The 24,485-nt window shown below is 42.0% G+C and overlaps 1 protein-coding gene across 4 annotated transcripts in view; it reads left to right on the top strand.

Annotated features, from left to right (window-relative positions):
- Positions 1-24,485, top strand: part of ETV6 (ETS variant transcription factor 6) — a 126,830-nt gene that overhangs the window by 38,418 nt on the left and 63,927 nt on the right. Inside the window, exon 2 of one of the 4 annotated variants that reach the window (XM_056515774.1) lies at positions 4,409-4,535. The exons of 1 other annotated variant lie outside the window; for it this stretch is intronic. In XM_056515774.1, the coding sequence (XP_056371749.1) occupies positions 4,409-4,535 (127 nt within the window). Of the gene's footprint in view, positions 1-4,408; positions 4,536-16,382; positions 16,453-24,485 lie in introns of those variants that run through there. 2 more of the 4 variants (XM_056515778.1, XM_056515781.1) reach the window with 2 other exon arrangements.

Raw genomic sequence — 24,485 nt, 5'->3', positions numbered from 1 at the left:
TAGTATACCACCCATCCAGCTACTGAAATAATCACTGGGACAACATAAGAGCTTGCTTAGCAGACTTTCTTGCATATTTTATTTTCATTTCTACAAAACAAGTATATTCTTTGTGCTTGCCATCTGAGTGAACTTAGTAAGGGGACAAAAAGACTATCAGATTGCAAGGCTGTTTCTTTGGAGTTTAGAAGGGTACAATTATATCAAAAGCCTGAAGCTATTTTTATTTGCAGCCTCCCTCATCCTCAATTGTTAGACTTCTAAATTTAATTTTGATACTTTTTTATTTGTGGTTAATATTTTTATTTTAGTAATAGGAATTATTTGTGTTCCTGACAGAGAAAATTCTGTTGAGGTAGATTTTGTCAGTAAAAGATGTACCCCAATTCTTGAAACTGAAATCAGTGTGTGATGGCTTTGGGAGTCTAGTCAGCTGTTAGATACCTGCCTACTACATAGTCAGGGTCAGTATAGCTTTTGATTTAGACAGGATGGTTTGATCTAGGGCATTCTCAGCAGCTGAATATTTAGTAAAGAGAAAGAACCCATAGATTCTCTTGATTTTTAGCCATGTGTTTCAGCCTGTCTCTGCTCAATTGGGCAGGTACATCCACCTCTCAGCAGTCCTGGCTGGTTGTCCAGGTGGCACTTTGTGAGCACCAGCCGGCAGAGTAAACCCCACGGAGGGCCTTCCATAAAAATTGACTTCATGTACCTCTTCAATTACTGTAAACAACATGAAATTTCATGGTGAAACTTCCTGGACTCCCTGTGAGCTGAAGAAATCAATCAAAAATGATGACAGCAAGCAATATGCCATCTGTTTTAGTCACCTCTTTGTGGCTACTGTCAAAATGCTCAGGAGTTGCTATTTTGAAATTTCTTAACTGGTAATTGTTTGGGGCTGAGCGTTTGGTCACTTACAGGTTTAGATGTTTATAGAGTCCCCTGGCAGGTGGTAAATATGGAATGTGGTAGTACCAAGCTCTTTCTTAGCACTCATCACCAAAAATCTCACAGGACCACATCAAATGTGTATTGATTTAGTTTCTTTTACTAGTAGATTAAGCTGCAACAAGGCTGTTTGCTCAAGAAGACATAGGGTTCATGCAGGTTCTACCAGCACTACCTATCCTTCCTCCCAAGCTGTGGCTTGAACAAGCCTACCATTCTTGGCCTTAATACAAAGGAAAATATTAAACTTGACTAGTTAGGAAACGCTTTCAGAAAAATTCTTAGTAGCAGAGTATCTGGTTGCATAACCTTAGAAGCATGAGACACCAGCCATGTTTTTGTTTGGTGGATTCCACAGAGAGAAGCACCGGGCAGTTCTGAAGTTGTGAAGATTAATGCAATCCGTTCTCAGTGGTGTAAGCACAATAGGTACCTCCTGGAAACATGACTCTAAAAAGCCTCAGAAAGCCTGGAGGGGCACATGTGACCTTGTGCATTGACTGTGCAGGCTGGGCACTGTGTGTGGCTGAGCACAGAGCAGGGGCAGGTTGCAGAACTAGGCTGGTGTTTGCAGTTCTGCTGCCAGACACTTTACTGCCTCATGCTGCAAACAGGGATTAAACTAATTTTTTTCCACAAGCCCAGTGTCTTGACCTCCCTGTGCCATTACCATTCCACACCTTTTGGAAATCTGTACAGGACAGTTAAAGGGCAGCACTTTCAGCATGCAATTGTTAAATGTATTGCCCTTGAGAGGCACATGCTGTCCTTTTTCAAGACAGCTTAACTTTGAAGTTACTTAGCTCATTTGAGGTGTGCTTTTGCTGTAACTCAGGTTGTCTGTGTGTCTAATAAAAAGAGAAAGTCTTACCTAATGTCTGTAAATTGCCATGATATTTAGGCTAAAGGTGCTGACAGAAAAATGCAGGATTAGCAAGAGAGGGCATTTCAAAGGCACTAATAGGAATTGGGTAGCTAATTCCACTTCGTGTCTTGTAAAATGCCTTCTGCAAATAGCAATTCACACAGTACTGTGGACATCCAAGATGTGTGGGAAAAGTTACTGCAGTTCCATATCTTGTTTGGTTTTGGCTGTCCAGTCCTTATGAATACTAGGAAACAATTAATCAAATGCATTTGTTTAAAACAGTAAGCCTCAATGAAACTGCCATGGTATAAATCAAGTTATGGTATGCCTTTAGGAGATTGATCGGTAAAGGCAGCACATACTGGATGCATAATGCCTTGATTTGATGCAGCACCTCTTGGGTCTTGAGGGAAGTGGATGAGTTCTGGATTAAATTTCATTTTCCACCTGCTCTTGGGCAGTGAGGAGACCCTTTGAAGTCACTTTGTCTTTGCAGTGGTGATTCAGTGAGCATGAAATGTGACCTGAGCTTGGACTGTATCCTGCATTCTTCAGGAGGGAGGAAAAGGACTTTGGATATCCCACCTATTCTCTAGTGCCTGTTACCAGAGGCAGGCATCTGAGTTTCAGAAGTGTTCCTCTTTTTATAAATATCTCCATGAACAAGGCGAGCAGCTGCACTGTGGTTCGATTATCTGCATTGTGGATCACAGCAGGAAATGCTGGGAAGTGCCAGGTCTCCCTCCCCTCCAGGGGTGCTGTGCACCAGGGTGAAAGGTGCAGATAGGCACAGAGAGTCACGCATCTGGAATGAGAAGCACAAAGTCAGCCGGTTTGAGTTGGGGAAGTTGAAAACCGAATAATGCCTTGTGGCTCCACAAGTGTGTCTTCCATCACGTCACAACGAACATCCCTGTTTGGTAACTGCAAAAAACTGAATTCGTCCAAGCTAATGGGTTGCTGTTGCCTGGACAGAGATGAGTAGAAAGAAGCTGAGTTTGTGGGAGACAGGAACATAAAACAGAACAATTTCTCTTTAAAAAGTACTGAGCTGACAGCCACAGACAGGGGCCATGCTTGTAGAAATAACAAAGTGATGGTGGAGTGAAACAGGCCTGTCTTCTCACTGTCTAAACCTGTAATAGTTTGTTTTCTCATGCTGTCAGTCTTCTGTGCCATGTGGTTATAGGGTGTTGTGTTGGGACTCCTGATGTTGAGGCTAAACTTCTGGTTCTGCCTGAGCTCCTGAACAGCAAACAGTACCTTGCAAAAGAATGAACTGGGCTTGCTTTGAAGTGGTGGCTGCAAGAGTTTGTAGGGGTTCCCTTTATTTTTGGATGTCACCTAATCTGCCTGCAGAGTTTTTTGCAAATCTCCCCTTCCCTTTGGTAGCAAGGGTGTTTACATTACATTCTGCAGGTGCCTCTATCAGCCTCAGTCTATTTTCCTGTCTCATGGCTGTGATAATGTTGCGGTTTGTCATGGAAGCAATTACCTTCTTTTGGTCCAGCTTCAAATTTGTTTTTTCTGTTTGCCAGAGATGAAGGTCAGGGTGAGAGGCTGCTCTCGTACTGTCCTGCAAATGCTCAGAGATTACAGTAGCTCCTGCTTCTGTATATGCAGGGATGTAAATCCATGCTGTTTGCACTGGCATCATTACATGTTAGTAGCATGGTTCTGGAGAACAACATGCATTACCTTCCAGGAAGCATATGATAATGGATTTTTTTTATGTTCCTGTAAAACTGCCTGTGTTTATTTACAGAAGGGTATTTTTTTGTACCATGATTGGAGTACAATGTTGGACATTTAGAATATGGAAGAATTTTCCCATCGATAACAAAGTTTCAGTCTTAGATTTCTTGTCAGACATTTTCATAAGTAAAAACCTAACAGTGGGAATTCTGAAACTAATACAACATTCATAAGTTGGCATTTAACTCTATTTACTGTATTGGTTGCAAGTTGAACTGCTTCAAAGAAGGTAACAGTAACTTGTTTAGTAAAAACAAGAGTACTGTGTTGCTTGATGGTAAATAGCGTAGTCTTTAGTGATGTGTTTTTCTGCAGCAATGACAAAAGTTATTGATTAATGTCTTTAAAATAGTAGGAAGGAGTATAATGCTAAACTCTTAGCTTGTTCAGATCATGACTGATTTGTTAGTGTAAGATTAAGTGGTTTTGGCACTTCAGTGGTGCTCATGCATATATCACAGAGCTGATGTCAGATTTTCACTGACATAAAACCCTTGGAGTCTCCCCACTTGCATGTCACTTCCCCTATCCTCCCTTGACAAATTTCTGAGAAGACCCTTGGGAACTTTATGACTTTTGAAAATTAATCGTGCCACCCTAAAAGGTGCTTGGCCTCCCTGCAGCAGGAGGCAGCTCTGGCCACCAGTGTTCTGTGTGTGCTCTGGAGCACCCTGGGCAGCTGGTGCATCACCAGTGCTGCTCTCATCACCAGGCACACACTTCCTTCCTTCCACCCACATCCACCTCCTCTGCCATGGTTTCATACCTCTGTTCCAAAGTTCACGTTGTCCTCTCTCTTTCTCTCCCTCCCCCCCCACTTTCTTTTAACAGCAGGAAAGAATTTCGTACACACCTCCAGCGAGCCCGGTACCAAATTACCCTTCGTCACCACTACATGTCCCAGTGCCTCAAGCCATCAGGATGGAGGAGGACACCATCAGACTGCCAGCACACCTGCGTGAGTGTCAGCACGAGGCTGCTTAAGTTCTTGGACTGAGGAGGGGGTGGGGCAGGGTGAGGAGTTATTTCTGGTTTTATGGAAGAGACCAGGGAAGTCTCTGGTTTTATACCTTTTTTTTTTTTATTTTTTTTTTTTTTTTAATAAGCTCTAGCTGGTTTGGTTTTCCTGGCGGTTGTTTTTAACTGAAGAAAGTTACTCTTAAATACAATATGCTGAATCTCCCCTCCCATCTCCTGCACCCCTTGTCAAGCATTTGGCCTGTTTCTCATGACAGGCACAAATGTGGAGGGTTTCTTTTGACAGGAAATGCTGTGTTTCCTTCCACTTTATTGGAAATGCTCAGTTACGTTCCGCAGCACAAGGTCAGAGTTTTCACCATCTGTGGCAAGCAGAATCTGTTTATGCTGTGGCTGTTTTCAGGTTCTGAGGGGTCTCAAATACTCGTGATGCCCAGGCTCTCTAGTATAGAGCATGAGTGCTGCCAGAGGCAGTGGGAAAGGAAGAGGAATGAGCTTAGCTGAGCACAAAAGGATGCTGCAAAGGAGGAAGGACATATCACTGACATTGGAACAAAAATGAGCTGAGGGCGAGGTGAGAGCCAGGTACTTCTTTACTGAGATGAGTTTGAGAAATAGGAAAGGCCAAGGACTGTTGGCCAGTGAGAGGTGAATTAGGATGGGGACAAGAAGAGTGGAATTTTCCTTTTTGGAGGGGAAGCAGTTCTGATGGAAATAAAGATGTTTTAAGTAAACTTTTGTCAGGTGTTACATTCCTGAACTACTAAAGCAACAATGGACAAGAGAGCCAGAAACAAACAAAACTTTGTGCTTTGCCCTCTGTAAAACGGGTTTGGGATTTGGCGGGGGGGAAAAGGGGGAAGTCCATGTTTATCACAAGACACTCTGATTCCTGTCCTCAGCTGTTTTCCACACACACTCCTTTTCTGGATGCAAACTGTGTTTAAAGCATTTCTGCTTTATTCCTGTGCTTGCTCACTTGCTGGCCACGGAGTTAGTCTGCCCCACAGTCATTTGCCACTCACATGTCCTGCGTGGCCCAGTTTTCTGTGCTTCCTGGTGGGAGTGGGAGCTGCTGCTGTGGAGTTTCTGACCATGTCTGGTCCCTGCCTGAGCGTCTGTGAGCTCCCAGGTCTGCACGTGTGTGCATGTGGCTGCTCAGCTGTTCCCCTGGCCTGGGGAGGACTTGGCTGCCACACTTAAAGGGCATTTCTATGCTTTGCCTAAAGTAGGCACAAAATAACCCAGCACAGAAGCAGTTTTTCTCCAGCAGTTCTCCTCCATGCTGGTGCTGTTTATCCCGACATCTTTTGGGTTTCTTCCTCATTGCAGAAGTTGGTACTGTTTATTTTTGCTGTGGGAGCTGCTGTCTGTCCACTCCACAGCCAGGATCACAGCTGGCTTTGCTGTTACTTACTGCTGTGTTTGGCAGATACATAAAGCAGGGAGGCACAGACTCCACCGAAAGTGGTGGTGGTGCATATTGTACCTGCTTCCTTCCCATCATCTAGCCAGCATGCTGGATAGTGTTGAATCTATAAAGCTTCTTCTCAGTGAAGACTTCTTTCACAGTATTTTTAGAATGTGATCCAACCTTTCACCTTGACTCTTGTTTTGGTTTTTCTGTTCTTTTAGTTGGCACATTTTTAAACTTGCAAGGCTTCTTTTCCTTTAGTATTTCCACACCAGTCTGACTTGTTGCTGTGTAAAAGCACAGATGATTAATCCTGAAATATCTGTGAAATAGCCTTCCATAAAGTTAGTGTCTGAGGTAATAAACAACATGAAACACATTTACATAGCCTTACTAATTGTAGTCAGTGGCAGTGTAGTATTTTGTAGCTCAGTATGCAGTCAGTATTGACACAAAACACTGCTGTCAACCAACACTGGCTCACCCAAACACTGATAAAACCACTCTTTAAGTACATAGCTTCATAGCTAGGCCAGAAGCAACCATTCTGAATTTCTGAAACAATCTGTGGTATAACTTTTGTTACAAAACTTCAGCAGTAACTGCTGTGTTTAGGTCCAGTAACTGAGCTACAATATGTGCAGAAAGATTTCTGCTCTCCATGTAAAAAAAACTTAAGTGATGAGGAGGATATAAGGTCTCTAGATGTTCTTTTAATGCTTAATTATCTCCTTATTTGCCGTTTTTTTTAAGTGCCCTATTTATAGTTTGAATTAGTCAAGCTTCAGTTTCCAACTATTAGATCTCATTATCGCCTTTCCTGCTAAATATTGTCAAAAGACTCCTCCTGATATAGGTGCTTTTAGATAGTCACTTCTTAACCTTTTCTTGGCTAAACTGAATAGGAAGAGAGGTTCTTAAGGCTGTCAGTCTTCCTGTTAAGCTTTCAGATTTCAAATTCTGTTTATATCACCTCTGTGAACTGTCTGCCACTTTAGACATCTTTCTTAAAGTGAAGACAACAGAAATGAAGATATTCCAGTAGTTTTGCTAATACAATGTATAGATATAACTCACTTCCTGTTGGATTTCATATCATGAGATTTTAAGAGGTATTAATACCTCTTTTTTTTCCAGTTTTCAGGGCTTTTCAGTTCCTGCAGGGACTCCTCTAATTTATTTTTTGTTTATTTGTTTATTTTTAGAGATGTGTCTGAGGTACAGCTTTGATCTTAAATCCAAACTGCCTCAGAAGTCAGCCAAAGTAACTCATTTCTCATTCAGGCTGTGTGAGAAGGTTGGGATTAGATCTGCTAAGTCCGAGGATTTTCTAGGTCTGAGGTTTTGTTTGGTTCCATCCCTGTGGTTGTTTTTGTTGTTTTTGTGGAGCATAACAACTTCTTTCAGCCCTCACTCATTCCAGGACAACAGGGAGATGTGTCAAATTCCTCCACTCACAGAGTCAATAGGTTGTCAGGCCTCCACTCCTTCTGCTTCCATGACAATTTGATGGTGTTCAACAAAATCAAGGGTTTAGTCCCAACTCAGACATCTTCATGTACCTTTGCAGTAGATGCAGCTGAAAAGAGCAGTTGACCCAAAGAGAGTCCTGGAGACAAATATTTCATGTGGAACATGTAGAGCACTCTCTGGATTCAGGCAGTTTTATGCCTTATGATAAGAAATTTCACTGTTTCTAATGTTCCAGAGCACTCTGAGAGCATCAGCAGCAACAGTATCAGAACAATAAGTAGAGCAATTTCCTTTGGTGTGATAAATTATTTCTCACTGCTTAGTGAGCAGATAAGCCTCAGGTAGGCTGAACTGATTTTATCCAGAGACTGGTGCACTTTGGAAGGGTGGAATGCGGACATCTCTTTGCTTCAACCTTTCTTCTTTTGATCAAGATAGCTAAAATTATATAGAGAAACACCTTTTTCTGGGGTCATGTGTAGGCACTTTCCCCTTCTCACACAGCCTTTCATGTTTGAAGTAGCTGCTTTCTCCCCAGCCAGCCTGTTGTATGGAAATGCAGTGTAATCAGTCTTAACTTTAAATCTCTGGGACAAGAAGAATCATTTCTGGATAAAACTTGCCTTTCTCTGGTGCTGCACTTCTCTGTAAGGGACTTTTGACCCATACTTTTAAATATACTTGTCTGCCTGACATCCACTAGGAGCAGAGTATTGGGGGCATTGTCAACAAAATACCAGTGGGGAGCTGTGGAATGTCCTTTCCTGCATTTCATAAAGATAGTCAGAAAATAGTTGCTCTTTGTCCCTAGTGTATCTGCCACGGTAGTTTTGCAGCGTATATCATCTCCACTAAACTACACTAGTGTCAGGTAGGAGTGTTTGGAAAATGGACATTTTTTACTGAGGATTGAAGATAAGCAAGTGCAGCTTGCACACAAGGTGCTGCTCTTGGTGCTTTCTGGGCGCTTGTTTTAGATCCCTCACTCTAAAATGAAAAAAACCCCATGAATGCAAAGACTCTTACATGTTTGGAAAAATAATACAGGTATTGTAATAGTGAAAAATTTAGAGATAGATGGAAGTCCTCTGGAGCTATTTACATACCCCTTATCTCTGGGGAAACACTCCATTTTGCCACAGAAAAATGTAGTGGGGGGTCTGGAATTTTAAAATTTCATTTTATTCTTTCTCTCATCTAGTAAAATGTTTTTAGCTACTTATTTTGTGCTGTGGCCTGTACCTTGTAGTAAAAAGTTCTTGGAACTGGACAGAGGATACAGCATATAAGAGGATACAGCATATAAGAGATGGATATGAGAACCCTTCCCTGTGTCTATTAATATTCTCTGAATTGTGGAGAAAACAGCTTTTGCCTTTGTTGTAAGACACAAAATTAAGATAAGGTGGTTTGCCTGCTAAAACAGAATTGTAAACGTGTGCTACAGGCTTCATGGTTTTCTTTTGTCTCCTTCAATATAAAACTTCTTCAACAAGAGAGACAAAAGAAAAACTTGTTGCGTGCTCTGATCCTGTGCAACATCATTCCCCCTTGCATGCGTATGTTGATTTGTAGAGTTCGAGTTTTATCTCCCAAGAGAAAACACTCTTCAGAGCATGTGTGTTTTTCTTTAGGGTGAGCAATCTCATGGACAAAGATTTCAGAGTTTTCTGTTGATACAAACATGAAAATGAGTTCATTTGGTCCTCTGAGCTGTTTCTTCTCTCCTTAATGCTGGCATCCTTCACGTGTCTGCAGCCCATTGTCATAGGAAGACATGCTGCATATACTTTTCTGTGCACACAAAGCAATTCTTGGCAACAACTGATTTTTCTTGTTGCTGCCTCTTTTTCTGAACCCGCTACAATTTGCACTGATGTTCAGAGTGCAATGATACACTCGAGATGTCACAGCACGTGCATCACCTCATAGGGGAAAACTTTTACTTGGGACTGCAGTGTTGTCTTGACTCCACTCACTTGTGGGGTGTTGTGGTGGTAGGGAAAGCTAAAGACCTATTTGTAAAATCATTTGAGTGCTTTTTCTTTCCAGTGTGGGATTGGGTTCTGGCCTTTGTTCCAGGTCACAGCTGATTTGGCTAAACTTCATAGAATGTAGGCCAGGTCACATTCAGCTAGTGAGATGACATTTTTTATTTCAGTATCTCTGTGTCTCCCTTGTTGTTACAGTCTCTTCTACTTTCCTCATTAAGAACAGAAAGGAATTTTGTTTAGTTTTCTGCAATAATTGTATTAAAGGCCTTTAGGTTTTTAGCGAGAGTTTCATAGAAATTTTTCTGTGTGGTTATTTGTATTATTGATACTCTGATTTGGTGGGAACTAGTGCAGTGGTTATGTATTGGTTTGGCATCTTTGTGATCTTAGCTGTACCACATACTGAATAAAGTTCTGTGTGGACATGAGTAGTAGGGTAGGACAGGTAGTCGGTCAGTTTCTTTAAACTAAGGCATTTATTAGACCTGAAGGCAGTTTGTTGCCAGTTTCTTTCTTCTGATCATATGTTGTTGCTTATATGTATCATTTGTGTTTTAAGGGCACTAGTTTTCTTTTTTTTTCTTATTAAAGGAATGCAGGAAACAATTAAGAGAAGGAGGAGGAAACAACAACACTTTCAGGATTGCCAAGGATTCATTTTTTTTCCTGTATGGTGTCTATTAATTATGCTACTCCTTTTATTAATCCTTTGGCACCTGTTAATTATTCTACTATTTTGGCTAGCAGCTGGAAAGCCACTTTGAAGCATTAAACTTACTGTTGTTTAGTTACTAGAATATTCAATGTGCTGAACTGAAAGTATGTAGTGAGATGGGAAAAAAAGCCCTTTACCCTAAGCCACATTTAGAGCAGCAAGCAATAAAAATATTTGCTTTGGAAGGATCTTTGTGGAACAAAACTGACTGACGCACATACAGGGAAAATAAAATAAAAGCTTCATATGACAAAGGGACTGGGAGAGGTGGCCAGAATGTCAAATTAGTGGCTGAGACTAATCCTGGTCCTGCTGAAATGATCCCACTGATTTTCATGGGACCTGGACTGGCCTCTTTCTCAAATGTTTGGTTTCTCTTAGACCTTTCTTTGCTCTTCTCTGACGTTATGGCCACTTAAGCCTTGTTCTTCCCTTTTGCTGCTCTTGCCTTTTCTCCTAATCTGCTTTTCACCTTACAGGTAACCAATACCAACCCACTACAAAAACGAAAAAAATGAAGCCTGGCAGTGGCACTGCTTGCTAACACCTTATTGCAGTATTTAATCTTGGTGTTGCATCTTTGTCTTCTACCGTAGGCTATTCTTGCATGCTTTTATTGCAAGCTGTGCAGAGGGGGTCCATCCAGCAGTGCCTCCTGGTCTTTCAGTTTATAGCTGTTAATAATCTACTGACAGGCTGACTGCAGTGTGGAAATCCCAGCCAGCCATTCGGTCAGGCTTATTGATTGTTCCTTGGGTTAGCCCCAGTAAAGCTCCTTCAGGACTCTGAGCTGTGCCCAGGATGCAAATCTTGGGCTGGGGAGGCACTGATCATGCCTGTCTCTAGCCTAAGGTAGGTATTCCACAAGCACCCTCAGGTGCTTACCTGAATTGAACTCATCTGCTCCACCCATCCCAGGGGTTTCTTACAGTGAATCTCAGGCCAGCCTCAAAGAGATCATCCAAACAGAGAACTTGGATTGGTGGGAAGCCCAGTCTGAGTCACTCTTGTGCCATGGCTGGGCACAATATAAATGCTTATGTTTTATGTGCACTGTGTTGCACTGGGAAGAGTGAAACCCCATTACTGATACCACTGGGAAAACTGTGGCCTTTGGATCATGAAGATCCTGCTTTGCATTTTTCTGGCATGGTCTTCATTCACCACCTGTAGGAAACTAACCCCCTTGTCACTGGGTTTGCACTGGAGTGACACAGGGTCCCTTCACTTGTCACTTTTGCAAACAGCTAGTGAGTTTAACCCTAAATCTGTTAACTCCTTACTGCTGGCTGTGGCTATGGCAAAAGCATCCAGGTTAAGTGTGAAAAAACTTGTAAAGGGTGCTCACTTGCTGTGAGCTGGTTTCTGCTCCTTGAGAGATTATAGAATCAAGTGGTTTTTATTTTTCCCAATGTGCCTGGTTGTTGCCCAGAGTTAACAGCAGTTTCCTGCACTGACAGTTCCCAGTGCAAGCATGTGGAAGGGTAAGATCCTTCCTGCCTCTGTGGGAACTTGCAAAGCAGTCCTGGCACGGGAGGTCAAAGAGACCTGTGCTTCAGGATATGGAAAGCTCGCAGTGGGGAAGTCCCAGTGGTGTTAGCCAGTCTTTTACCCTTTTGGAAAGCTTCACTGTAGGGTTTTAAATCTCCAAAATGCACGTTCACCTCTATTCAGAGGGGAAAGGAAACCATGTCACTTTACTATGGGATTCGAGCTTGATCCCTTGTGGAATTCCCCTGGAAAGTGTGGAGAGGAATAAGAAGCAAAAGCAGCAGGACATTTATGGTATTGCTGGGTTTGAAGCATTTTTAGCTTTGTCTTAAAGGGATACTGTCAAGATCAGTGAACCTAAAATTAGCTTGCTCTTCTCTTTCCATCTCAAATGTTTGTTTTATTTTTCATTTGTATTATGTTATAAATGCTTCCATGCTCTTTTAAAAATTATTTTTGTAAGAAATAAAATGAATGCAAAGAATTCAGCATTCATAAACAGCCATACAGCTAAAGAAAACACAGAAGAGAAACTGTGTGTAAGCCATGACTAACAACTCCACAATAAGAAACCATTGTGTGGTGAGAGCCTTGCAACAAAATGCAAGTGTGGTAAAAAACCCTGCAGAAACAGCATAGCATCATGAGCTTTTAACAGAGATGAGCTGCTGCCTCTTGGGAGAGAACAGCTCTGTCCAGCACTGAGAGGGGCATATAGTGTCCAAGGAGAAAGCTGCTGTAGCTTTGAGGTACCAGGAATTAATGTGGTAGGTCATGTGTATGCACACACAGAAAGAAAACAATATTTGATGCCCTTCATGATGCCTTTATGAGAAGCTGGATTTCCTTCTGCTGTTCTATGTCTTTCCTCTCCTGTACTGGCTCTCCTTCTGGTGCTTAACAAATACAGCCTGGTTAAATAGTCATTAAATGGGGTTTTATGCCATTTTTAGATCTCCCCATTTTACTGCTCAAGCAGAAGGACTAAATGATTCTTGAGTTTGTTGAAGACATTTTTGGTAAAATGATTCCATCCAGATTTGGAGGCCCAGTCCAACACCTCAGCCAAGAGAGCCTCTTTCCAGTATCATTCTCCAGAGGTTCTTGGGAGGGTGGAGCACTTAATGCATCAGGCATTCCAGCCTTGTGGAATGCTTGTGCACTTTCATGGGATGAATAACTTTGAATGTGCTCACTTCTCATGTAAAATGTTTTGTGCAGGACTATCATGGTGCTAATAATGTAGCAGTGATTCTTGTTGTAGATGTTATCACTTAGCTATATGTTTAATAGGTGTATGGTTGGTGATGTTGAGTTAAGAAACAATCACCACTGATTGGCTTTTGAGAGTCAAAGTATTAGGAAATTTGCTTAACTCCAAACCCTTCCCTCATGAGTTTTTATGCATAGAAGTCATACCCCAGGAATAGCCTGAAGTACCCTGCCTTATTTACTCCATATGCCTTTCTGGTTTTGATCTGCCTATGTTTTTGTATCCCACTGAAGAAAGTGTCTGCTCTGCACTGGCAGCATGGTCAGGTAGCTCTGTGGCAATTATACAGAACAGAAAATGAAAATGTTAAATTATACTATGACAAGTAAAACTTGAATTAATGTTTCTAGTGATTAACCAATATGTTCTTCCTGCCTTTAGAGTCCACAGGCACAGTATGGGGTGTTCTGCAGTCAATGGAAAAGAAGAAAAAAGGCAAAATTCTTGGTTATGGGGGTTGCTTTGGAGACAGTGGAAGTTTTCAGATGAGAGCTTACTGAATGAGCTGATGCTGCATTCTTTGTAGCTGGAGATACACTATCCCATGTCCAGATTTGCTTGTAGCACTGGATCCCATGGGCTATGAGAACCTGGACCTCTCCTGTAGGAGAGCATTATTCTGCCCATGTTCTGTGTGGCCTCTGCCCTGTCCTGGTGCTTTGAGGTACAGGAGGGTGTGGTACCCCCATATGTGCTTTTTCCATCTCCACTCTAAGGAAGAGTGGTAGTTTCACTGTCTTTTGGTCTATGTATCACTTCTACCCTAAGGGTGCAGGGGAAATGTGAACTGAGCCACAGGACTTTAGTTGGGAGGGACTGGGAGCTGTAGAAACACACTTATTTCAGAGGTAGATACTGTAGTACTGGTAATGAATTTGCACTGTCTCAGCATCCTGATAAAAAGGGTTATTTTCTTGATATGTTCTCAGCATTCTCCCTCTTCAAGTTCTCTAGGAGCATTTTTTTTTTAATGTTTCTTCCAGGTGTCTTAAAGCTTCTTGTTTGCAGAATAAACATCCCAAAGGGGCTGTGAGCACTGACATTTTATTTTAAAATGCCCACCAGCAGCAAAAAAAGCCACAGAGTATTTTTGAAGGGAAATTTCCTTTTTGGGTTTTTGTATCCCTGAAAGAATTTCCGATGCAGGCAGATAGTAATTCCAAGCTACGTACTTCCTGATAAGGAAACGGCTCCAATAAATGCAGCTATAAATAGCTGCCTTTTTATTTTTAAAAAATGCAGGGAGATCTGTTTAGCTTTTATTTCAAACTACAAGGAAAGGAACAGTGTACAGTGAGAGTCTTAGGTTTGGTATCCATTTGCTTTCCAGATAAGCATTTATACATTTAATTTTGTGGAGTTTAGATGTCTGCTTATTTCTGCTCATCCTTCTCACAACATTGTAAAAGAAAAAGCCCCACCTTTTATATGGTAAATATAAATTGCATTTTGCCTCCCTCATGAAGGGAAAGTATTCCCTGCAGGAATGAAGGACTTTTGGACACCAAATTAATATGATTATGCAGAAGCCGATTTATTGTTTACTTTTAATTTTACGTATATATTTTAAAATTACTGTCTACGTGATTATCCTTTTTTTGATTAGTGTTTTTGTTTTGTCCACATGCTGTGTACGAGCTTTGTAGGTAAGATGATTGGTTGCAGTTTAGAGCATCACTGCCTACCTTTATTTTGGGTTTTTAAATTTTGATATTCTGTTTTTTTAGTTTTTTTCTTTTTTAATTTAGCACAATTTGTTTCAGTAGTTCTGAAGAGTTCTAGAAAGTTTGATAGACTGCAGAAAAACACCTAAAAATGGTTTATCTAGTGTACCTGTTATGAACATTATCTTCAACTGCATTTTTTTCATGTTTGCTGTGGATATGCTGTAGCAAATGCATGGTTAGACCTAAATTCCTTTTTTCTAATTTATTATTTTTAAATTTTTCTAATTTACTTTTTTCTAAAAGTAAGTTGCTAAGACAACTCTGTGAAATTAGTTTATAGACCTTCTGAATTTTCTGCATTATCTTTCCCCTTTTTACAGTTTTGTTTCATGTATTTTTAATTTCATGCCTTTCACTTTGGACTTCTGCTAAAATTTTCCCTTGCCAGTCCTGATTTTTTCAATTCTTTAAAAAGCGAACCCCAGACACACAATACCTTCAGAGAAACAAATAATTATTTACCCCCAGAAAAATTTATAGAGATGAATAAATTTGCTGCAAGAACAAATGTGAAAATGTCTTTGCAGGTTAGATTTCAAGCTGGCTGTAGCAGCCGTTCAGATTCCAGCTGAAAATATATACATGTCCACTGCCTTGAGAGTTTTATAGAGGATGAGTGCTTTGTAAATAATTTTAAGCAGCACTTGGACCTTAGTCCCCAGTTTCTGTGCTGCAGTAGGGAAGGGTCTGTGCAGGCTGGCAGGTCCATCAAAGGTCCATAGCTGTGATGGATGGAGGTCTCCAGCAAAATCCTGGGGACAGGCATCGTCACTGGGGGTGTTGGTGGCTGGGTCATCCTCTTTTCCCACTTGTCCCTGAGCTCTTCCTGGTTTTCCCAGGGGATGGGTGAGGTGGATGTGCTGGATGCACGGCGCTGGCTGAACCACGGCCAAAGCCCCTGCAAGGCGACGGTGCCACTTCCTCAGTGCTGGCAGCCAGCAGAGAGCTGGGCCCAGCGCAGCAGAGATGAGGTGGAACAATCCCCCTTTTCCTCCTCCGCCTTTCTGCTTCCAGCGATTTCACAGGATCTTGTGACTGCTGGCCAAGTCCTGCCCGTGAGGGCACTCAGCTGCCATGGGCTTCTCCTCTTGGCTGCTGACAGCACTCACAGCTGGCCTGGGGCCGAGTGGATTGCACAAGGGTGCAGCTGGTGGCAGATCCCCCGTGTGCCCCTCTCGCTCCATGTTTGCTGGAATGACACTGCAGGGCTCAGCACGTGCCCCTCCATAGCCCCTGAGCACATTGCTTTGCATGGTATTCCTTTGTAGGCACCCGGAGGGGTTTTACCTCCCATCTCCTGTGCTCCTCTCTTGGCTGCACCAGAAAGGTTGATGTGTGTGTGCAGGCCTTGCCACACCTCCTCAACAGGCCCGTGGAACATGCACAATTAATACAGCATTAATTAATTATGGGGAGAACTCGCTGCTGGCACAAGAACCAAGGCTCGCAGCTTATAAAGTGAATCCTTTGATGCTGAGCTTTAAAGAACATTTCCATCAACTCAAGCCAGCAGGGAGATTCTGTGATATTTATACCCTCCCTCTGTACAGACTCCATAGCGCAGGGTTTGGCCACCCTGGACACCAGCAACAGAAGTGGTGGTAGTAAAGCAGGAGGGTTCAGAAAGCATAACCAGGGCTTGACCCTCAGGAACAAAATTGCACAAGTCCTGGGCGAAAATGTTGGGGCTGAGCCAGCCGTGGTTTGTTGAGCCAACACAATAGGTGCAAAAAGCAACCTACTGGACTTGCTGCAATGAACAGGTGTTTTCTCCTGTCTCCAGCAATTCCCTCAGTTTTATCCAGAATGTGTGAGTAAATTTATAAGCTTACACTGTGCTTCTACTTACTTGGCTAATGTTTGGGGGAAGAGAGATGAAAGAATGACTGTGCCTGTTTGGTTTATGCAATACTGAGAATTTCTCCCTTTCTACTTCCTCCTTCTTGGTAGTGCAGAAGGAAGTAGCCCCAGTCCGTGCTGGTCCACAAACCAGTTACTCATTTCAGTTCTGCCACTTGAGTGGGTCCTTGTGTATTTCCTAGTAGGGGAAATCTCCCTTTATGTGTATAAGTTCCTCCTTCCTACTCGCTCTTTTGTTCTGATTTCTTCCAAGCAATCTGTCTCCTTCAATTTTTAACTTCTTTGCTGGCTTTCGCTTCCTCTCCATGATTCAGTGAAGGCGTTTTGTCAGAAAAACCCTCTGTACAAAATACTTCTTTGTTCCTTTTTTTTTTCGTTTTCTGTGTTATACTTCTTTGTATCTCGCTTCCCTGGAAACTTCCTTAGTAGTCTTACTACCTCTGGGCTTTTAGCTTCATTACTCTGGGTAGTCATTACTGTGTTGCCAGGTATGTAATTGTTCAAAGCACCTTGATCTTTTTATTAGAGGTTTGGGTTTTTTTACTGCTCTTTAAATACTAATAGTCAGTGGTGACAAATATTGTTTTTAAATGCATGGGGCTTGCCTCACTGCTCTACAGCTCGCTTGGTGGCTTTTCACTTGTTGAAAGTGAGCATAACCAACTCAGAATCATTCTCTACTTCCACTTTATGTTGCAGGGATGCAGTGTGTGGTGTGGAGTAATGGTGAACTAGTCACATGCAGTAGAAGGTTTAGTGCAGGATTTGAAGCCTTAGAGTTCAGCAAAGTAGAAACAAGGCATAGCACTTAATGTCTGTAAGAGCTGGAACATTTATAGGTCTTGGTATAGATCTTCAATTTTTACACCCCGTTTTAAAATCACGCAGAATGAAAAACAAGCAGAGGAGCTGGGAGTGACAGCAGAGGTAACAGCGATAGCGAGCTGAGCTGTGTTTGTGATGGGCAGACCTGAAGCAGCTGGGCTATTCTAGGAGTCAGTATTTGCAGCTGGCCTCCTGCCACTCCATTATCAGTGTGTGCAATAGCAATGGCTGAATCTCAGAAGGTTTGGCGCCGATTCAGTTCAACAGAACACCCAGAAGTAAATCCAGATGTCTTTTAAATCGGTTGGATCTGTAGTGTTATGGTGAGTTCTCCATAATTGATTTTCTTGTGAGAGTTCTGGGAGAATCTAGCTAGTCCTGAATAACCCTCAGAAGACAGCTTTTCATGCATGGCCTTTCTGTTGCTCCATCATTTGCAATGAGAACATGTGTACACAAAAACTCCACTGGAACTCAGACAAGAGTCAAACAATCAAAATTTATTTTAAAGCTGAGAAGTTTTGATTATTTTTTAAAAATCTGACACATGTATCTCCATGTGCATATACATATTTAGATCCCATGGAAGGAAGGCTTGCTTGAGTACTTAGTTTTTATGCAGAGAAACTAACTTTTCCTTTTAAAGCTAGTTAGCACTTAGACTGTGTCACAACCATTTCTTTTAGGCAGAGTTGTAAAATAACTGCCTATGATGAAACAAAAAATGAGTGCAGAAGGTGGTGGAAGATGCCTTTTGTTTCACAGGAGTTGCTAAGTAGGCTCAGAATTGCTGTCCCCTCCACATCTCAGCAGCAACAAGCAGACACAAGAGGGTTAGGTTGTGTTTGAGTCTAGAGGCCTAGGTTTAAACGGGTCTTTCAGTCTGTTTTTACTGGATCAAGTGCACAGAGTCAGCAGTATTCATGTGAAATCTCCAAGTTGGCTTAAAATTGCAGATGAGGCTCAGTCAGCTGTTTTTAATGCTTTCTTACTGTATGCACTCCATAAGCCACTTCCTGAAGAGTACTAATATGAAGTCTAATCCACAAACAGTCTTGGCACCAGTTTGGAAGCTGAAATAATCAGAGTATTCTAATCTATTGTGAATAAAGGTAGCTCAGACTGATAATTTTATCCTGAAATGACTTGGCCCCACTCTGAAGCATTTTCACTGCACATTCACTGCATAACATCAACAACAGAAAGTCTGTAAAATTATAATTTGTTTTAAAAAACATGTCTCTTGGTCAACTATAAATTACATATGCTTTAAATAATTTGAGCATCACAGTAGTTGCACTTCAATAGATCCTGACAACTGGAAGAGCAGGGACATTTTCACTATGAATAAAATGCCCTGCATGTTAATATAACTTGAAGTTATGGTCATCTACTAAATTAACTGTTCCCAGTGCCATTCAGAATTTGGATGAAAGTAAATTATTCTTATTTTGATAATTTTCTCAATTTTTCTCGAGACCACAGTGCGAGGAAATCTCATTCAGAACGATGTTGTGGTAGTTCAGCAGAAAACAATTACTGGTGTGACTAGCTTATGATTTTTTCATGTGTTTTTACAGTAAGACCTGTGAATGTCCCTTGACTGTAGAGTTAAGCAAAGATATTTGTCAAAAATCAGTCACCAGACTCAAATTTGTGCAGCAACTGTGCATAGATTGCACAGTTTTTCATCAAATCATTAGGCAGCTGAAGTTCTGACACAGGCTTGTTAAAGCTCATGAATTCCTTGGGAGGTGTCTTAATGCTTTGCATTTATTGAAACTGTTTCACTCAGGGTGTGGTGGTCTTATCCACATGGTCATTTTTAGGTCATGTGCTAGGAGAATCTAGTTAGAACAGTCCTCCCATTCCTAGGAACAACAGGGGGAAAACGGACCCTGCAGTTTAAAGAAAAGGTGTATTTGTAAGTGAATAGGTTTGCAGGGAGAAAGTTATAATGTGGCTGTGAAATCATATTTGGTATGGAGAAGGTGACCAGGAAATGATTCTTCACAGCTCCTAACAGAACATCGAATCCAGAGATCCAAGATAAGTCATTGGGCAACATGTCTAAAAGAAACAAGAATGAGGATGTGTCACTGTGTGAAGGATATCATTGCAGGAATGTGTTTGCAGGGCTGAAGGTGTGAATGGATCTCTAAAAGGAACCAGATTAACCTGTGGAGAGAGGGATAGGCCATGTGGTCAGTATGGAAACAGTGGCCTGAGTACAACCACAGCTCATGATGTCCTTAAACCACAGACTGCCAGGGGCTGAGATAAGTCATATATATTATAGTAGGGATTGCTTCATGTTTCCTTATTCCTTAAACTTTTTGCTTATACATCAACTTTAGATGTTTTGGTAGATGGGTTGGGGATCTTTTCTAGTGGTAGTTTTTATATTTTTCCCCATGTCATAACCATCTCCAGTGATTTGACAGTAGTGTGGATGCCATCCAAGCAGATATATATTCAGTATGCATATGCTATGCCAGAGGGCTCTTTTAGGTGATAACTAACTCATCAGCTAGAGGGCACAGAAAAAAAGTTAAGTGGGGGGATTTGCCTTTAAGCAATTCTGACAAAAGTCTCTTTACACAACAGCTGAGTGGATTGCTGAATGTAATGCCAAGGGCAGCAAGAGAGGAAAAAAAAAAAAGTCATGTAAATTAGCTGGCGAGGGAACAGGGCAAAGCTATCTGGTAAGGGGGGGGAATGGGAGAGAGGGGCAGGCAGCCACCTCCTGGAGCTTTGGCTTTAGGGACCAGGTTTGCTCCAAGTGTTTGAAAAACGAATTTTAAAGTTGAGAATGGGAAAAATGTGGAGAGCCTCTCTCCATAGCATATAAGCCTCCAGTGGATTGTAGTCACCCCTATTTTTCTGCTGTTGTTCAGTCCAAGATCCAGTTTGACCTGTGCCCCTTTTATGGCCCTGTCTCACATCAATGTAAATGTGTAACACAAATTTCAGTTCTGCTTCCTGTCTTGCCCCGAACAACAGTTTGGGTTTTTAGGTGTAGTCATTAACAAAAGTTACTCAGTATTATTTGTGATTTAAAAGAGTAAATTTAAAAACTAGCTGGAAGACTGGTAATGCTTCTGATCTATATCCCCTTTCCTAAGGTGCTTCATAAAATACCATATGTCGTTATTCACTCTGGCCTGGATGTTCTTGGCTCTCTCCCACTTAGTGATTCACAAGATGTCTGTGAGATTCATTTTTGTAAATGTTGTTCTCCCCCTTCCCACTGTATATCCTCCCCTCCCTTCTCCTTTGTTTTCGAGCTCATTAAATTAAACCCATGGTACATGTAAGGGACAGAGTGCAGTCTGACCTACCGTCGGAAGAGATCTAAGGTTGTAGAATTTTCCCCCTGATTTTCAATGGGAGATTAAAATAGTTTGCAAAGCTTTTCTGCATCTCCCCCTCCTCTTCCTCTGCTCTTTCAGTCTTTCTTTCCTCTGCTCTGTGAGTCCTGTGTCTCTCTCAAGATATTTTTTTCCAGTAAAAAATCAGTGCCTTGTGCCCTCGGAGCACTCCTGGCTGTCCCTGGGGAGAGGGGAGCTGGGTGCAGAGGGGTTTTCCCTGCGAGGGCAGAGCTGAGATCCCAGTGCTGGTTGCTGTAAGCAGGCAGGGGTGTTAGCAGGGCTCGCATGCCAGAGCCTCTTCAAACAGCTCTGCTCAAAGGCATGAGCTGGGCTCACTTCTGAGGGAAATTTCCTTTTTGGGGAAGTTGCTGCAAAGGAATTTCCTGTGTGGGCAGACAGAGCTTCCTGACTTGAAGGCTTCTTGGAAGGGAAACCGTTTCATAATGAAATGATAAATTAAAGACATACCAACCCTGGTTCGCTTCAAAACAGCTATTGAGAGAGCTCAGGCGGTGCACCATTATACTCCTGCACAGAATGAAAATAAATTGCATCCTGACAGGATTCTCCATAGTAGACCATATCCTTCCCCCCAGCCTTCCTCCCTGTAGGTCTCCCTTTCCTCCTCCTTTCCCTCTCCCCTGCTGTTTGCTTCACTGTCCTCTATCTTTTGCAGCCCCCTCTAACCAACAGGCACAGGAGCATAAGGTTGGGGAATGTTTGCTAAATGTGTTCCTTCCTCCATGGGGCAATCAGCCCTGGTTTAAGCCCTGCTGTGCTGGCCAGCAGGGTGAGTGACCTTGGTGGAAGTCACAGAAATGGCATGGGGCTGCCCTCAAAACTGGGTGCCACTGCTGCTGATGCAGTTGTAGCAAGGAGAAATTTGGGATATCCTCAAAGTTTAAGTCAGTGCCTGTAAGGAATGTCCTGGTGTGGTTATGAAAATATCTGGGAGGAAGTGTTGCAGATAACTGTTTCCTGTTAAATAAGAGGAAAAAAAGGACCTTTGCTCCATCCCAGTCAAGACACAATGGAGGGAGGGCATCGCCAGAGAGCTCAAGCTGTTTTCAATAGGCACCAACCAGCTCATGCCATTTCCCTGCTCTGCCCCATCACAATCTGTGGAAAAGGGAAGGCGAGTGCTTGTGGGTGTCTGTGCCCCAGGGGATGCCCATAGCTGTGAGCTCAGCTGGGCTGGGTGAAGAGCTTTGATCAGGCTGCTGGGGCTGCCAAATACGTTGTACCTGCAGATGGAGGATATAATTTCAGATGGCACCGAGGTAGGGGGAACAAACAAGTGAGAGTTTCATGTTACCTTCCATTGTCATAACTGTATTGTCTCTAAACTTGATGGGTGATTCTGCCCACAACACCTAGTTCCACAAAGTGATCTGCCATGCACTGATACAAGTGTGGCATGAGCATTTTCTTTTTTCCCCAGAGAGAAAGCCTTTATTTCCTGCCTCCTATTTCGCTGGCTATTAAAGCTGTTTTGATTCTTTGCAGGACTCCCCAGAATTGGTGTGTGTTATGTGCCTTGTTGTTCCAAGGAGGTCTTATCCCTCTCCATTGCTTAGTGAATTTATTTGGTGTTTTGAAACACTAAAACCACCGGCAGAGCACTGCATGATTTTATAATAAGTGCTGTAGTTTTTGGGAAATTTTTCTAAAAATGCATGTGATGGAGTTAGTTCTTCCATGAATTAGTGAAAGAATTTGAGGTTCTGTTTGTATTTTTTAAAGCAAGATTTTGGCCTGTCTGAAGAGAAACTAGAAAAAGTGGTGCACATAGCTCAGAAGTCAGATACAAAGGACCCCAAAGTGGGTAAACACTGGGTTCATAACTTTTATGCTGTCACCACCTCTTGACAGCATTAAATTAATGATTAAAATCAATGTGCTACATACTGTTTGCCTAAGTTGCTCCTCTTTTTGTCCTTGCTAATGTATCAGCTAATTTCAACCTAAAGAAATGTCATTGTACTTTCTATATTGCCTTCTGAGGCTAGGGTGATGTGCACTTCTCTCTTTGTGTGCTTGACACAGCCTCAAAAAGCTGTGGGGTTTGTCACCTCTCCTTTCCAAACTGTGAGCGCCCATTTTCTCATCTTCCTTCCCCCCCTCCCCCAAACAACACAGGACTCATTTCTGTCACCTTTGTGTTCTGAGCAAAACCTACACACAATTACTTCTGATCTACTCAGAAATAAAATCCAGGTGGTATCCTGTTATGGTGGCAGCTATAGCCATGCCAGGAGGAAATTTGACTGAGAGCACAAGGGTGAACTGCTTATAAAACAGAACAGTTTCACCAAGGTTTTGTGTGTAATGGAGGTTTGCATTGTTAATCAGGTGCCACTCCAATCACTGTTCAGCTTCATGATGGTGAGTTCCAGTAAAATGTAGGTGGGAGGACATTTAATTTGTGCTGGTTTTTTATTGCTTTAAATGCACACACTACTTGTTCTTGGCATGATATCAAAAGAGTGCTGGAAGGAAATGAGGTAGAAAAGGGACATGAAAATCACGACTGCACAACTGATGTCTAAGGGTATTGTTCCTGCTTCTATGTGGAAAGCTCAGAGATTCCTGGTAGACATTCTTGCTGGGATGGCAGAAGGGGGATATCTTACATTTCACTTCTGGAAACAGTGGGTCAATAGGGATTTCTTTAATCAGCTAAAAACTAGCCGTGATGAATTTAAATTGTTGGCAATCACTCTTGTCATAGGAATAGCTATGGAAGACCAGTGCAAGGTCTTCGAGGACAAAAAGGCTGGAGAGGTGAGGTTGGATGCATCTATTACTCTTGCAGATGATGTTTTAGGGCCTTATCTTGGATTCTGTCCCTCCTAGCCTGTATTTCTGCTTGAAATTAGAAGGCTGGGCTATGGTACATGTCCCCCCTCCAAAACGGTTCATTTTGTTATATATTTGTCCAAATACCAAATATTTGTGGGCATTTCTCTTGCTAAACTTTGCTTCTCCTACAGTGCAGCATGAAATATATGCAATGTTTGTGAAAGCTCAGCAGGTTTGGTATTGGAAAAGTTGGGGAAGGAATAGGAAAGCCAAAGATCATTTCCAGGTAGCTGTTCTTCGGATTCTTCTACTGTTCTGAGTCCCGGGTTGTCAGGACAATAACTGGTATTTTATCTAGCTGGATTTTTTCACCTCAGTGTAATTTACAATCACAAATCCATTGCAGCAAGAAATGTTAACAGGAAAGAAATGTAAATGTTACAACTGTATTTTACTTCCTCTAAGTATCTATATGTTTGTGTTGAGAGGGTTATTGAATTAAGAATAAATAAAGCTTTCCAGCCCTGGGAGCTGAGATAGGTTCATGTCCTGAGGATCTGGAGGGAGGGAGAATGAGGTGTGTGACAGTGCTGGTTGGTATGTTGCCCAAGCAGTCACTGTGATGGAATTTCAACATGGTAACAGAGGTTGGCTACACCAGCTGCATTTGCTTCCCATGAGAAAGTGATTGGCATGGAGAACACAGGAGGTTGAAAGAGAAAATTAGGGACATGAGTTTCCTCTCTTGCACAATCCCTATATAAGCATTTTTAATCATTGTCTGACTGTATATGAAAATGTTTAACTTCTTAACTGCTGAAGGATGTAATAATTTTTTTCCAGGAAATTTCTCAGTATTTGAACAAATGTTACGTGTAGGGAAAGGGTGAAAATAGATGTGGCTCCCCATGTAGTTTACTTTACTGAAGGATTGGTAACATGGCAGTGAAGACCTGAATTAAAATTCAGCATAAGGTACAGATAA

The sequence above is a fragment of the Oenanthe melanoleuca genome, chromosome 1A, assembly GCF_029582105.1.
Source record: "Oenanthe melanoleuca isolate GR-GAL-2019-014 chromosome 1A, OMel1.0, whole genome shotgun sequence".
NCBI lineage: Eukaryota > Metazoa > Chordata > Aves > Passeriformes > Muscicapidae > Oenanthe > Oenanthe melanoleuca.
Note: the sequence above shows the minus strand (reverse complement) of the source record. Positions and strands in the feature narration are given on the sequence as shown.